The 14,512-nt window shown below is 49.0% G+C and overlaps 1 protein-coding gene across 1 annotated transcript in view; it reads right to left on the reverse strand.

The window, feature by feature from the left end:
• The window catches only part of DOCK2 (dedicator of cytokinesis 2), a gene marked incomplete at its 5' end in the record, with an annotated part of 352,195 nt that overhangs the window by 100,954 nt on the left and 236,729 nt on the right, over positions 1 to 14,512 (reverse strand). Inside the window, 2 exon segments of the mRNA XM_023764503.1 lie at positions 7,734 to 7,828; positions 10,168 to 10,266. Coding sequence (XP_023620271.1) covers positions 7,734 to 7,828; positions 10,168 to 10,266 — 194 coding nt within the window.

The raw sequence follows: 14,512 nt of genomic DNA on the forward strand, positions 1-14,512 counted from the left end.
GGCACCTACAGCAACTGCTGGATCACTCGTTGCTCCTGAGGAACCCTCAGCTAGTGAACACTCAAATGTTTGCTGAACAAAGAGGGCAATGCATCGGGATCACAAGATTTGTACGGACACACATGGCTGGATATAATTTCTGGCTTGGCCACTTCCCCTCTGTGTGGGTTTGGGACATGTTCGTGATACCTGTGATGGCTCAGTTTCCTTGCTTGTGAAACAGCAGTACTGTAACCTCTTCCACAGGCCGCTGTGTGGTAAGCGCTGAGCATAGGGCTATTACACGGCGCCTGGGGAAGCTGTGGCCACTTCAGGACCCTTCGGTCGCTGCCTTCTTCTCCCGCAGGCAGGGACTGACAGCAAAACAAACAGGCAGAGGACAAGGAGCAGGCAGGACCATGCAACGACAGGAGACAACAGTCCCACAAAGTCCGCCATCCTGTCAGGCTGCCAAAATGTGACATTTCCTTGGTTCGGCTCTTCTGTCATTTCCTAATATGCCTTCCAAGAAATATCTATATTTTCTCCTTATAGATTAGAATCTGATTCCCCAGAGGGAACTGCATTGAGTGGTTGTCATATTATGTAGAAACCTTTCAGACTCTCTAATACGATACCGACATGAGGAGTTTGACTCGTCCTCGGCAGCAACACAGCTATCAGTAGTTTTGGTGACAGTCATTCGTTTGGTTGCTGTCCTAAACCTGTCCCCAGCTCTCAAAGGCCCGTGCTGATGGTGGGGACTGGTGGCAGATGGGGTCTGGGGGACAGCGAACAAAGTTTCCTCCCTCAGGATTCTTCTGCAGCCACTCTATGGAAATCAGAGTATCACCTAATTTTGGTTTCCCATCTTTGGGTTTGGAAAAGTCATTCTTTTTGTCTCCTCCTCCTTCTTCCTCTTGTTCTGCATCTTCTTCCACCACCTCCTCCCTCCTTTTTTCCTCTTCTTCTTCCTCCTCCTCCTCCTCCTTTTTCCTCCCATCTCTCCTCCTCTTCCTCCTTCACCCCTCTTCCTCCTCCTCCTTCACCCCTCTTCCTCCTACTTTCCTCTTCCTCCTTCCTTTTCTTCTTCATATTTCTCCTCCTCCTCCTCCTCCTCCTCCTCCTAATTTTACTTAAAGCCTCAGCACTAATATGGTGAAGTGGTTTAGAATGAAAACACATTCAACTCTTTCTGTGACTTTCAACAGTGAACTTGACTTGTTGAAAGCCAAGTTCAGGATCAGTTCTCAGCCCAGCCCCTCCCGCATCTCCGCTGTGATGTGTAGCAGCTCTAAGAGATCAATAACGATCTGAGCCACAGCTGCGAGGGCGTGCTCTGTGCTCAATTCTTCGCACGGCTTCTATCTTTCTTTCTTTTTTAATTCTCAAGTGACTTCCTGAGCTGGACACTGTTTCCGCTTTAGAGATGGGAGTTTAGGTAACTTTCCCAATAAGCCAATCGGTACACCATGGAACCAAGGTTTAAACGAAGGCATGCTGCCTCTGGCACCTCACTATTTAACACCAGGCCCTCTGTCCGCAAGGAAATCTCTGTGATTCTGTTCAACCCACGTTGTGCGCTCCCTTCGTTAATAACAGCAGTGATGGGAGTCCCATCGCCACCCTTCACAGACCCTGTGCCAGGTGCTCTGCAGACAATATTTCATTTAGTTCTACAGACGGAGGTAGATGCTATTGTTGCAGCCACTTAACAGAAGAGGAAACGGAGTGTCAGAAAGATCCAATAATCTCCCCACATCACACAGCCAAGACGCAGCAGAGTGTAGTTCCAGTCTCGGGTTTCTCTTTCTCCAAAGCTTGTGCAATGAACCTGGAAGGTGTCCCGGCTCCCGGGAGGCAGCCTGCATGGACTCTGGCACTGGGCGTGCTCCTTCTCACGCCGCCACACACAGGGCCCTGCACGCTGTGCCCCGGGCAGCCTGCTGCTCCGCCCACCCGAGCTCGGTGGGCACAGGGCCAATGCGACTCAGGCAGTTTCCCTGTGTGGCCAGCAGCCTATGAGTGATCTTTGGGTACCCAGTGGGTGTACCCAGGCCTAGAGAGTAGTAAATCTGACCTTTTTAGACAGTCCAAAAGCAGGACAATCGGGGAGAATGCAGGGAACTTGGGCCCTGAGTGGGAGCCAAGAGCAGATGATTCCGTGAGGAAGCAGAAGCCACGTGCAAGGGAAGTCAGCTGCTGGAGCAGGAAGAACTGGCGGAAAGAGGGGCCAGCCCCAAGGTTGGTGCCCTGGAAAGCGCTTGCCAGGAAACCTCACTGCAGCGCTGGACGACCTCCTCCTCCTCCTCCTCCTCCTCCTCCTCTTCCTCCTCCTCCTTCTCCTCCCCCTCCCAGGCAGCACAGATCCTTGTGACTGGAGGCCGCCAGGAGTCTCAGTGTCTGCTCCTGAGTGACCCAGGCACAGTCCTCAGGCTGGACGGAGGGAGGGAAGGTGCACTCAGATGCTCTGGCCTAGAGCTGGCTGCCTGACCTCTGGAACCTCACCTGCCCTGAGTAGGATGAGCGGGTGTGAAGATGAACAGAGAAGCAGTCTATGAAGCCCATGGCCACTACCTCGGCATATGGGAGTCCCTGAGACAAGCCAGGGGTCGTTGTCCTTAACTACCCGGCACCTGGCTGCTCTGAGGCAGGAGGACCGGAGGCTGCAAACACTCAGTGTCAGGGCGCGCTCACCCCGAGTGCCCGGACACTTCTGTAATTTAGGATTCCAGTGAGGGACACAGCAGGCTCTGGAACCTGGTGTGCTGTGGCCAGCCGCATGTCAGGTCAGGTAGACTGTGCTGGCTAACGAACCATGGAGACCTCCTTCTGGTGACCATGGGTTGAGGGGGGTTGGGCCTACAAAAGGAGGGGGCACATAAACTAATGAGTGTAGGAGGAAGGGAAGTGGGCACCCATGACTTATCAGCCTACTGATGGAGCCTGCACAGGACTGCTGGGCACTGCCCTACTCAACCGCCTACAGCCAACTCCCGGGGCCCTACTACGGGCCCATTATGTGCTTGAGACGATGTTAGACCTTGAAATATGTCACTGATAAAGGTAGACAAGACCCACTCAGATCTGCCTCTTCTGTGAAATATTTTCGGTATCCTCAGACCACAGGAATGTGAAAAGTAAAAAAAAACAGCTAACACTTATGAGATGCTTGCTATGTGTCAAACACTGTTCTAACTACTTTATATGTATTATTTCCTTTCATTTGGGTCCCCATAAAAGTCCTCTGTGATGGGTACTATTATTAGCCCCATTTAAGAGAAAAGCTGAGTCACCATGACTAAGTAATTCTTCCCAAGATCACATAACTATTAAATGGTGGAGTCAGGCCTTGAACCCTGGCAGTCTACAATCCTATCCTATCTTCTCTGGTGGTTCTCTGTGCTCTGGGTGCTTACAGTGACTGCAGCACTTGGTCACCGTTCCCGGGGCATATCACTGTCTCACCAACTACGCTGCAAGTCCCTCCCTCCTGGGACCAAAGCATAAATGGGTCTCTCCCCTCCCTAGACCTCTGGATGTCAGGACATTCAATGACTATGTGACTATAATTCCCTTTAGAGCAACTCTAGGGATGTGTATAAATCCTCAAGCCTCCTCAAAATGCTAGATTTCCCAACTGAGGTGCCGACGGAAGAGGAGAAAGGAGGTTCCTAGGCAGAATTTTTTTTAATTGACAATATTATAAAGAACTCAGTCGTTTAAAAATTAAACATGTCCCATAAATCAGATCTTTCTGAATGCTGCCTCTTACCAAAATGAAAAATGCTCTAACAGGCGGCCGTTCTCGCAGTAGACATGTGACTATGTCTGCATACACAAACAGCGCACAGCCATGGGATCTCAAATCTGGAAAGTGCCATTCCCCGCCACTCCACAACAAGCAGATACATTCTGTATGACTGATGCATATATAGATCATAAGTGGTAATAGAGAAGTTATAAAAACAGGTAACTTATAACAAATATACATGGAAGGAAGGAAGGAAGGGAGGGAGGGAGGGAGGGAGGGAGGGAGGAAATTGCAATGTACAGACTGACCAACACATGAAGTTTGCATGAATGAATGGAGCTTTGGCTGCCATTATTTTTGAAAACGGTGCCCTGGGGAATACTGATCTGGTGCATGATTTTTGTTTGTTTGTTTGTTTGTTCAGTTTACATTGAACTTTTTCACTAACTAGTTGCATGACCTTGGGCAATTCACCTTTTCGGGCCTCTTTCAGCTATCTGGGCCTTAAATAATAGTATACAGCTGGCACGTGTGTGCAATGCACGCGATGATCCCAGCCTCACTATTTTACAGGATAAAGCAGTAGAGATTAAGAGCATGGGCTCCAGTTGCGTGGCTTCTCTGTTTCTTATTAGCAGTGTAACACTGAGTCAGTTACTCATCTCTTCCACGCCTCAGTTTTCTCAGATGTAAAGTGTGGATAACGGTTCTACAACACAAAGTTGCTGTGAAGGTGAAATAAGCTAATACATGTAATGTATTCATGCCAGTGGTGGATCTAGGTGCTCAATACCTGTTCGCTATTATAACATTTGACACAAAAAGCAAAGCCAGTGATAATATGTCCAGTGTCCCATCACTGTAGGGGATCACTGTGGCCTGAAGATGCAGGAATGCTACTAACTAACCTATGAGCCTGCAAGGACAATAGCGTCTTTTCTGGTTGACGTTAGGCATACGCTTCTCTAGCCCAAGGCTACCTTTGCTTCTGCACCTGGAGATGCCAATGCTTCCCTTTGGTGAGTTCCTCAGAGGTTCTAGCACGGTGCCAAGGAGATTCCAAGAGATTAAGTGACTTCCCAAGAAAGAGAAGGTGGCAGAGCTAAGACCTCGGACACCCAGGCTGTGTTTCTGAAATATAAATACTTAGCTGATCCTTAAGAGACACAAATATTTATATTTTGGAGACAATCCCACTTTCACAGATCCCTTAGAAGATTAATTCTAATTTTATAGGCATTAAGAAGCAAGGGTTACTATATCAGCTCTGGGGGCCTGTCCCCCCAAAAGACTAGAGCCCACAGCGAGCTGGGATTTCCGGAGGGAACGTTTCTCCAAAGCTTTTCCCCCAGTTTCCTCCAGGATGACAGAAGACAACTCAGAAGTGGGGGGTGGCCTGCTCAGCGGCGAATGTCTCTGCATTGCTTTGCCTGTCCATCATCCATTCCTCCTTCTCATAACAACTCCCAGATTTTCCTTGGAGGACAATTTCCCCTACCTCCCCCTTTGCTCTTGGTCTCTGTGCTTTGGGTAGAACTAACTATAGCCGCCCTCCCCCCACCCCCACCCAGTTCCAAAGGTGGGTCACACGAATAGCATTTTTCACATGCATATGAAGCGGGAATCACAGTACAGTGGGAGGAAGGTTTATAATAGGGGTAGGTACGGAAACACAGAGAGGGAACACATTGTCTTATCACAAGGGAGTCCTAAAAGGGTACACAAAGGAGAAATGACATGGTCAAGAATTTGAAGGATGCTTTCATGCTGAGTTTGGTCCAGAAGGGAGGAGAGTCATAGTTTATGCAAAGTCATAGATGGATGAAACAGTAGATAACGGTGAATAGTTAAAAGTATCTGAAGTGTAGGATGAGTCATAGATGACTCACCCAGGTGCTTCATGTAATTTGGCAAAACCCCAAGACATTACTGACCAGCTGGCAGACAGCAAAGGGATTCATACACAGTTTAGGAGCCGGCTGCCACCAAAACATAAGATGACTGCGCGTTGGTATAAGGCAGACGAGCTACATACTTTGCTGAGCTCAGTTCACGGTTAAAGCGAGTCTCTGTGTTGAAAATTATTCAGAATTTCAGTGTGGTGACAGCAGGGCATTAAACCAGGTACGGCATGGGACCCTTTAGGGTAGAGAGTCCTATGCAACTGTATAGTCTGCATGCCCAGGAAGCTGGCCCTGACATAGGGTCAGGAAGGGACCTGCCTCTGATTCATGATGTGGCCTGGACCTAATTTCCACCAACATTTTAGTCATTGCAAAGCCAGCCTCCCACCTACGTGATGCAAACAGGAGAATCAGGACAAGGTTAGCCCAGACTGAGGATTCTGACATTTTGTTGCTGGGCTGATTTTCCTCCTCTTCCCATAAGCTGGGATACACCGACAGATACTTCTCTTGTCCTTGATTAACCTCTCCTCCCTTCCTCCAGTCCCCGAAGCTGGCCCCAGGAGCACTGTGGGCAGGTGTGTTTATCAAGTCACATGGCTAGGCACCTAGACATCCAGGTAGAGGGAAGGCAGCTTTTCAGAGGACAGAAAAGGAAGGGACAGAGGCCAGCTGGGACTGGAGTCAGCTCTTAGGCGCACATGAGATAGAAAGTCTCAGACTGCATCCAACGACAAAACTATTCATACATAGAAATGTTCATAGTCTTCCCTCTTTGCCTCCCACTAAAGAGAGTTCTGCTTTTGCCTCTTCCGTTTCCCCTTCCTCCACCCTCTCTGGATATTTCTGTCCTTGCAGTCAATTCTTGGCTTCTGAGATACAGAACGAGAATAATCGACAGAGAGAGACAAAGCTTCTAGTGAGTGTAGAGAAAAGGGCTTTCCATCGGAAGGACCTAAAACAGATATAAGACAGCAAAGGAAAGTGAGAGAGAATGGGATGGGGGGGGGGCGGCAGGAGGGGGGAGGCAGGGGCGGGGGAGAGAAGCCAAGAAGACCCAGTTTTAAAGAAGTTTGTGAGTAGGAATTGAGAATAAGGTTCTGAGAGAGACTTGGGTAAATCATGAAATCTAAGAAATACCAGAAGACCAGAGAAAGGGAATATTGTAAAGTATTGAGTGCTATGATTTGAATTTCATTTGGTGGAAATAATATTACTTGAGAGAAAGCATTAAAGACTGAAATTGTGTGTAATTATTTTTATCTAATGTTGAGTTGGGCCATGTGGGATCCGAGTCACACTTGAGCTATATTGGTATTTTATGAGATGTTAATAGGTATTATATATACACACAGAGACATACACACACATATATACCAGATGGTTCCATGGGCAAAGAAAACTGTGAAATGCTATATCCTAAATCCTCAACTAGAGGATCATATTAGCATATTAAAGGCCCTGAGAAGTCTTGCAGCCCAGAAATTCCTTCAAAGCTGTTTAATCCAATACTTCCTACACTTATTTTACCACATGTCATATAATGTATTTTATTATTTTGAAAAAAATTAAAATAATATAATTTTAATAAGGCTGACCTTAAGCTCTCCTGTCCCAAGAATTTAGGGAAGGCTTCACAGATAAAGTATGATATTTTAACTGGCTTTTGAGCCCTGGCCAGGTAGCTCAGTTGGTTAGAGCATCGTCTCAATATGCCTGGGTTGCAGGCTTGAACTCCAGTCAGGGCACATACAAGAGTCAACCAATGAATGCATAAATAAGTGGGACAGCACATCGATGTTTCTCTCTCAAATCAATAATAAGTAAAAAATTACATTAAATCATTGGTATTTGAAAAATGGAGACGGTGGGGGAGTAGCCAGGTCAGCATATAAAGAGGCATGAGGAACAAAAAAATTAAGAAACACACCAAGTTCAAGATTGGTGAGGAGTTTCCCAGGGATTAAAAGTAGAAAGAGAAGAGCTGGGACACTTTGACTTCCTTTCACCAGGGAGACAGTATCCTGCCTGATCTCCACCAGCGTCCTTCAGAGTGACCACGGGTGCTGGGGCTGCGAGGAGGCCGGGTGGCTCACCTGTTCTGAACCATGCTCATGGCCATCCAGTCTGAAGGATACACGTTCTTCCCAATGAGGTCCTTGAACATGATGAATGTCTCCATCAAGAAGTCCTGAAATAATAATAATAAAAAAAATCACATCTGTCATCTTGTTTTGTAGGGACAGACTCAAAGCGCCCAGGTCTTGCTGGCTGTTGATATTTTTTCTTTAGAATCGTTGGTGGGGCAGAAAGGGAAAGGGCGTAACCTTCCATTAGGTAAATCCAATGAAGCCCACCCCACAGCAGTGGGTTTTTAAATGGGAGCTTGAAGTCGGTTACCAAGAGTCTGTTTCACAAATACAAGTGGAACAGGAACACGAAATGTGATAATGCTCTCAAAACAAAGCACCATTAATTCTGTCTCTGGGAGTAAAGACATAAGTGCCTTCACTGCTGTGGCAATTTTATAATCATCTTCCCAAATATGTATCTGAGAAGGAAATGATCTACACTCTATGAAAGCATCGCAGGCCATTGAGCAAACAAACTATTATTAAAATGAACACTGAATTAGCAGCACTGTAAACACAGCTAATTCATGTGTCACAGACACGAGCCCAGGCGATTAGGGGAAGAGGGGCAGGGACCTCTTCCTCTCCTTCACAGAGGTTCCGAGCGGACCGCAGCACACCCCACTGGGTTATGCAGTTGACCAGACTTGCTCTCCATCTGTGGGGAACACAAGTGCAAGGCAAATGCAAGGAGTGGGGATCAGGGCCACCGCCGGGGCGGGGGGGGGGCCTCTGATCTGCAGGGAGGAAGTCATGCAGCCTTCACCTGTGCGCTTCAGGTAAGATCTCAGACCCTGGGACACCCGGCCGGAGCTTTCCTTGCGCCAGTGGTTTTCATACAATTTTAACAGCAGAATTCTTTGTTCAGAGAAAATCTTACCTGGAACCTGATATATAAACTAGATAAAAGTAGAAGAGCTGTGGTTGCAGTGTGTGTGTGTGTGTGTGTGTGTGTATGGGAGAGGTAGTGAGGCTGGGAGGAATATAATTCGAAAATCACTGCTTCATAGTAAATTGCAAAATTCTGGAAATAAGATTGGTTCCTTTCCAGCAATCTTTGCTTCTAGGGGAAATTACCACAGTGCATTAAGCCCCAGATTCGGCCTCAGCAGCGTGGGGACAGCATTCGCCCAGAGCGTCCCCGTGACAATGGCGTGAGCACCAGAAGATGCTTTGCATAGAGCCTGGCCCTGGGTAAGTGCTGTTCACTAAGTGCCCAATGATGATAATGATGATGCGAGCATTGCTATTCATCCTGATGTCACCTGAGTAGGTGTGGCTACCCTCACCGACACACCCCCTCCCTGTGGGAATGGAGAAGGCCTGGAAAAGTGAGCAGTGACACCTACGTCATGCTGTCGTGAGGGTTATATAAGAAAGTGTGTGTGTTTAGTAAGTAACTCCCTTTCCCACCTTCCTTCCCATCTTTCCTTCCATTTGGGGGTCAAAAATTATGAATCTGGTCTTTTTATTTTCATGTCCCAAGACAGAGAACTTGAGGGAGGGGAAAACTTATGTGTTTAAGCTTTACTTTTGTTTTATATCCAGAAGGAGGTTCCATTTCTTGCCCATCCTCCTCCAATAAGGAGAATCTCTCCCCCAGATAAATGAAAGGGCAGCAATTAGCTTCCTACTGATTCCCTTTCTATGGGGCATTCTCTGAGGCTTGTCCAATGCTGGTGCCTTTGGTCTCTCCAAGGAGAGTAGAAAGTGAGCCCCCAGGGCAGAACCCCTGAATATGGCCGTAGGGAGGTGATGGCAAAGGTGACCATGCTGAGGGCGAAGGGCCTGCTGTGCCCTGGGACAGCCGGGCTGGGCTCTGTGTTGATGAAGTCATCCTGTAGCCAGTGAGTGCAGAGACCAGAAGAAGAGAGCGGTTCAGAGGCCACCTTCCTCCATGCGTTTATTATCATAATGTCATATTCACTGTCTGTTCCTGAGCACTTAGCATCTCAGAGCTGCTGTGTTCTCATTGAACCCGCTTCCAACCCTGTGACATAAATGATATTATCTCCACTTTACAGATGGGGAGACTAAAGCCGAAGAGAGGTTAACCCGCCCATGGTCACACAGCTAACTGGGACAAATCTGGGTTCAAGCCCAGGACCATGCGACTCAAACATGCATGCCCGTAAGCCCCCGAATTCATTAACAAATGTTTGTTGATGAATCATGACTTGACATTCAGGTCTCATCTCTGACGTGGGCATGTTCCAGAAGATGTGTACCAGCCTGAAGGGGAGTGAGAATAGCAAACCACGCAGTCCCATTTGTAAACTTGGACACACACTTCCTCAAGGTCCACAGTGGAGCCCTCCTTGCCCCAAACTCCTGAGAACCGAGTGGGACACGTCTCCCTCACACCGCCCGCCCTGCCCCCAGCATCCTATAGACTCACCACGAGCTCGGAGCTGGACTGGAAGGTCTCAATGTAAAAGGAGTAGTGCTGGTCGCCCATCTGGTGTAAGATCGCTGTCATACACGCCACAAAGTGACTCTGCAAGAAACAAAGAAAAGTGTCGTGAAATAATGGCGAGGAGACCGCGAGGTTCACCTTCATTTCTTTGACTTCAGATACCCCAACTATCCCAGGCAAGTATAAAAATGCCCCCCAGGGCCCAGCCAGTTTGGCTCAGTGGTTTGAGCGTCAGCCTGAGGACTGAAGAGTCCCGGGTTTGATTCCAGTCAAGGGCACATGCCCAGGTTGTGGGCTCAGTCCCCAGTGGGGGGTGTGCAGGAGGCAGCCGATCAATGATTCTTTCTCATGGATGTTTCTATCTCTCTCTCCCTCTCCCTTCCTCTCTGAAATCAATAAAAATAATTTTTTTTAAAAAATGCCCCCTAGGGATGAAGAACATATCCTCACCAGATCATCATATGAAATTCTCTGTGAGGAAATGTCTCTTTATGGCTCATTCATCAGCTCATTTACTGAGCACCTAGTATGTGCCTGGGACTAGAATAGGAGCTCCAGATAGAATACAAGGCCCAATCTTTACCTCTCCAGCTGCTTGGGCATTGGGGACAGAGCACTTTATTGGTGTCAGGAGATCTAGCCCATATCAAGATCCTAGAGACAGTTTGATTTTCTTGTAAATAATTGCACATGTCTAAGCCCCATTTTTTTACCTGTAAAGTGGGATAATAATCCACCTATGTCTACCCCGAGAGGTGCACAGAAGAACCAAATGGCCGATAGCACCTCGAATGCCCTGCAGTTCTCCATGGACCACCATGAGCGAGCCTCTGGGAGGCCAGCAGGCATCAGGACCAGCACTTGTCAAGGGCCATGGAGGATGAAAGAAATGAGAAGACGTAGTCCTTGTTCCCCAGGAGCTTGTGAACAAGTTGGGAAAGTAAGAGTAACATCCATGAGGGGACGAGTACAAGACCCTCGATCAGGAAGCAAACCCTGCAGCAGAGGGATCCAGACAAGAGGGAGCCCACGCAAGGACTGGAGACCAGGTGGGTCTGGAAGGACCTGCGGGCTCCGAGGAGTGAGAGGCATATCCTTTCAGGCAGCAGAGTCCATGTCTCACCCTTTCCTGTTTTTCCCTCCCAGATCCTACGAGTCTGTATCACGGTGTGCATCCTGCTAGGTCTCATGTCTGTAGGCAGCATTAGGGAGATCTGCTCTGGAATCATGGGAAAGGAAGTACTGTCCACAAACCCACTGTGGGGTTGGCCACTGGAGACTACCTCCTGCGAGGTTCCAGTGGGACTGCTCTCTGAGCCACAGAAGCCCCATGAGGCGCGGGCAAGAACAAGGCTGCGGAAGGTGGTCAGCTTGGGGAGGCATGGATGTCTCCAGGGAGCCCCACTGTTAAAGGGTATCCCACACCAGAGGGGTGGGCCTGGAGGTACCATGCTTGAACCAGGAAAGCGGGTCTGGTATCACAAATTCTGTCTTAGTTAAAACAACAAAAACAAAAAATCACACAAACACACCTCAAAACAAAAAGACTCTCAACTTCTTCCTTTGTTGAAAATATATAAAAAATATGAAGTAAAAATGTCCTCCCAGATATCTGATGTGCAGTGTAGTTGGTGGTGGAAGAATAGCCCCGACATCCCAGGAAGCGCCTTCCATGTCCCTCCACAGGAAGTCTTTTGGGAATCGAATGTCCCTCAAGTTCACATTCCCCAAAGTAGCTCCCAAAGATGGGGACTCTCATTTGCTTTCAGGTTCTTTCCAACTAGGATGTTGGTGGGGGCGGAGGGGGGCTGGGGGGCGTTGCTTTCCCCATCAGCAAGGCCAGCTATGCAATTAGTGGGGCTCAGAGGATATGAAAATGCAGAGTCCTTGTTAAAAATTATTCAGAATTTCAATACAACCACAGGGCCCTCCGAGCACCAGGCCAGGTCTGCTAGTGACCACACACACACACACACACACACACACACACACACACACACGCTCAGAAAGCATGCAAGCTGCAGACAGCTCAAGGCTGGACTCTCAGGGGCAGCAGTGTGGACGCCGTGTCTGGTGATGGGGACCCCAGCCTCTGCCCCAGGCGACCGCCTTGGCCATCCAGGCCGCCTTGGTGAGCCTCTCTCCAGCTCAGGCCCCCAGGGATGGGGTGAGTTTGTGCCATTGTCAGTCCCTTTCAAACCAGACAGAGCACCATCACTGCTAACTTAACCAGGTCCCACTTAAACCAGGACGCGGGCTTTATTACTGTGCATCTCTCTGGACAGGCTGCATGCAGGAAAGGAGGAATCTTAGAGTTTGGGAGGTGGAGTGTGTGTGTGTGTGTGTGTGTGTGTGTGTGAGAGAGAGAGGGGCGGGGGAGGGAGAGAGCACACACACTATTTCCTACTCCCTCCAATCTCCTGTCTCCCTTCCTCAAAGAATTCAGCCTGTGGCCACTAGAGGTCTTTTCTTTCACATGGTAGCAGCCCAGCAGTTTGTTCGGCTTTTTATTTATTCCTACGTGAGCAGACCCACTACACTTCTTGCATCTAAACAGTGGAAATTACAACATGAAGGACTTATTATTCCTTCTCGTGGAGTAAGTCCGCTGCTGGCCAGAGCCTGGCTCGCTGTGCAAGGCGCGGGAGGACCTCCCCTGCAGGTAACCACTGCTTCAAGGTAAGAGGCTGGCCAGGCTTTCTCTTCTGTGATGGATGATCCCGTGAGAGAAAATGCATGTCTCTTGGACAATAGTTTACTTTTAAAGCTTTGGCGTAAAGGAGCCCTGGGGCTGGGCGCTGTGTGTGTGTGTGTGTGTGTGTGTGTGTGTGTGGTGGGAAATCCACCATTGTGAGAGCCGCAGGCTGCCCTGAATGCACAGGCACGGGAATGCTTGTCATTCCCAAAGGCTTGATTTGAATGTGAAGGGGGCAAAAAAGGCGAAAAACAAACCTCCGCGCTCAAGTTCACTGGCATTACCTTGAAAGGGCTGCATTGTCTGAAGCCTTGTTTAGAGAAACTTCCATGCTTCCTTTTAGAAAAACATCGAGAGGGGGAGGGGGACAGGTCCCCACCGAGAGAGTGGCCGGCTCATGAAAGAAACCATTATCTTTGTGTAAGGACCGGCTCGGGGTGATCCAGCTCGCCCACCCGTCAGCATTACTTTTGCCAGCGTGCCCCTTCCTTCGTTGTAACGGCCACGGAGAAACGCCGGCTGAGTGCCTCTCAGTGGTGCGGGAGACTGAAGTTTGGACAAGTTACCTGCATTTGGCTGTTAGTGAGAAATGACAGCGTTTCACTTCCGACGGGGAGCGCCCCTGTTTCTACCACGGTGTCCAGCCCACCTTAGAGCCACACCTGTCAGACATCCCACCGGGGTGACTGACTGATCCGTGAAATGGCTGGAGACGCCAGCCGCAGGTTCATATTTTGAAAGGGCTCCTCCAGTCATTTAAATTAAAAAAACAACAAAATCAAAAACAGAAAACCTCTGTCTTGCAGACAGAATGATGGTTTCGCACTAGGCTTCTCTGCCACGTCCCCCAGATCAGCAGTGTCGTGGGCATGGAAATCCACCTTTTTGCTTCCTGCCCGCTTCCCTTCTTACAAGTTTGAGATCCCCTGCATCCACCATGTTTTAAATGTTTAGAAAGAGAGAGGGGAATTGGGGGTGGGGGTGATGGTCAGACTGCATCTGCCTCGGCAACTCAGATACTCCTGCCATTGGCACAGCTCAAACTTTATAGTGTAGCAGCCCACACCCCCAGCCCTGCCAGCAGCCTTTGAGGGCTGCGTGGGGAGCAGGGGGTGGAGGGGTCCCCTGCAGTCCAGGCTGGTGAGGACCGCCTCTTCCCAGCCCTGGCCGAGATGCTGTAGTGGACATAGATTTACTACCAAGGCATGAGGCAGCCACTCATCCATACCCAAGCAGCATGCCAGGCGCCCGGATGGGAAATTGCTTCCCAAAACGGAATACCAGGGGGACCTGCATATCAAATTCCGGAGAGAATTTGTATCCGAGACGCTGGCACAAGCCGGGCAGAGTCACCCCAGCTCCTCTCAGGGCGGTTTAAAACGTAGCTAATGAATCACAGCATGAGGAGACACGGTGTGAAACTAGGTCAAACGTGTAAAAATAAGTGCAATCATCCAGGCACTCGGCTGATGAGGGGCTGCTAAGCCTCTCCAGCCACCCAGACAATCAGCCCTCTTCATTAATTCAGCCCAGCGGTGTGTGGGAGGTCTCGCACACCTGGGAGAGGGCCGAAGCTCCAAAGGCAAACAGTCGGGGTCCCTTCACTGTGCCCAGGCGAGAGGGAAAAAGAAA

This window comes from Myotis lucifugus, unplaced genomic scaffold, assembly GCF_000147115.1.
Source record: "Myotis lucifugus unplaced genomic scaffold, Myoluc2.0 scaffold_333, whole genome shotgun sequence".
In the NCBI taxonomy this organism is placed as follows: Eukaryota; Metazoa; Chordata; class Mammalia; order Chiroptera; family Vespertilionidae; genus Myotis; species Myotis lucifugus.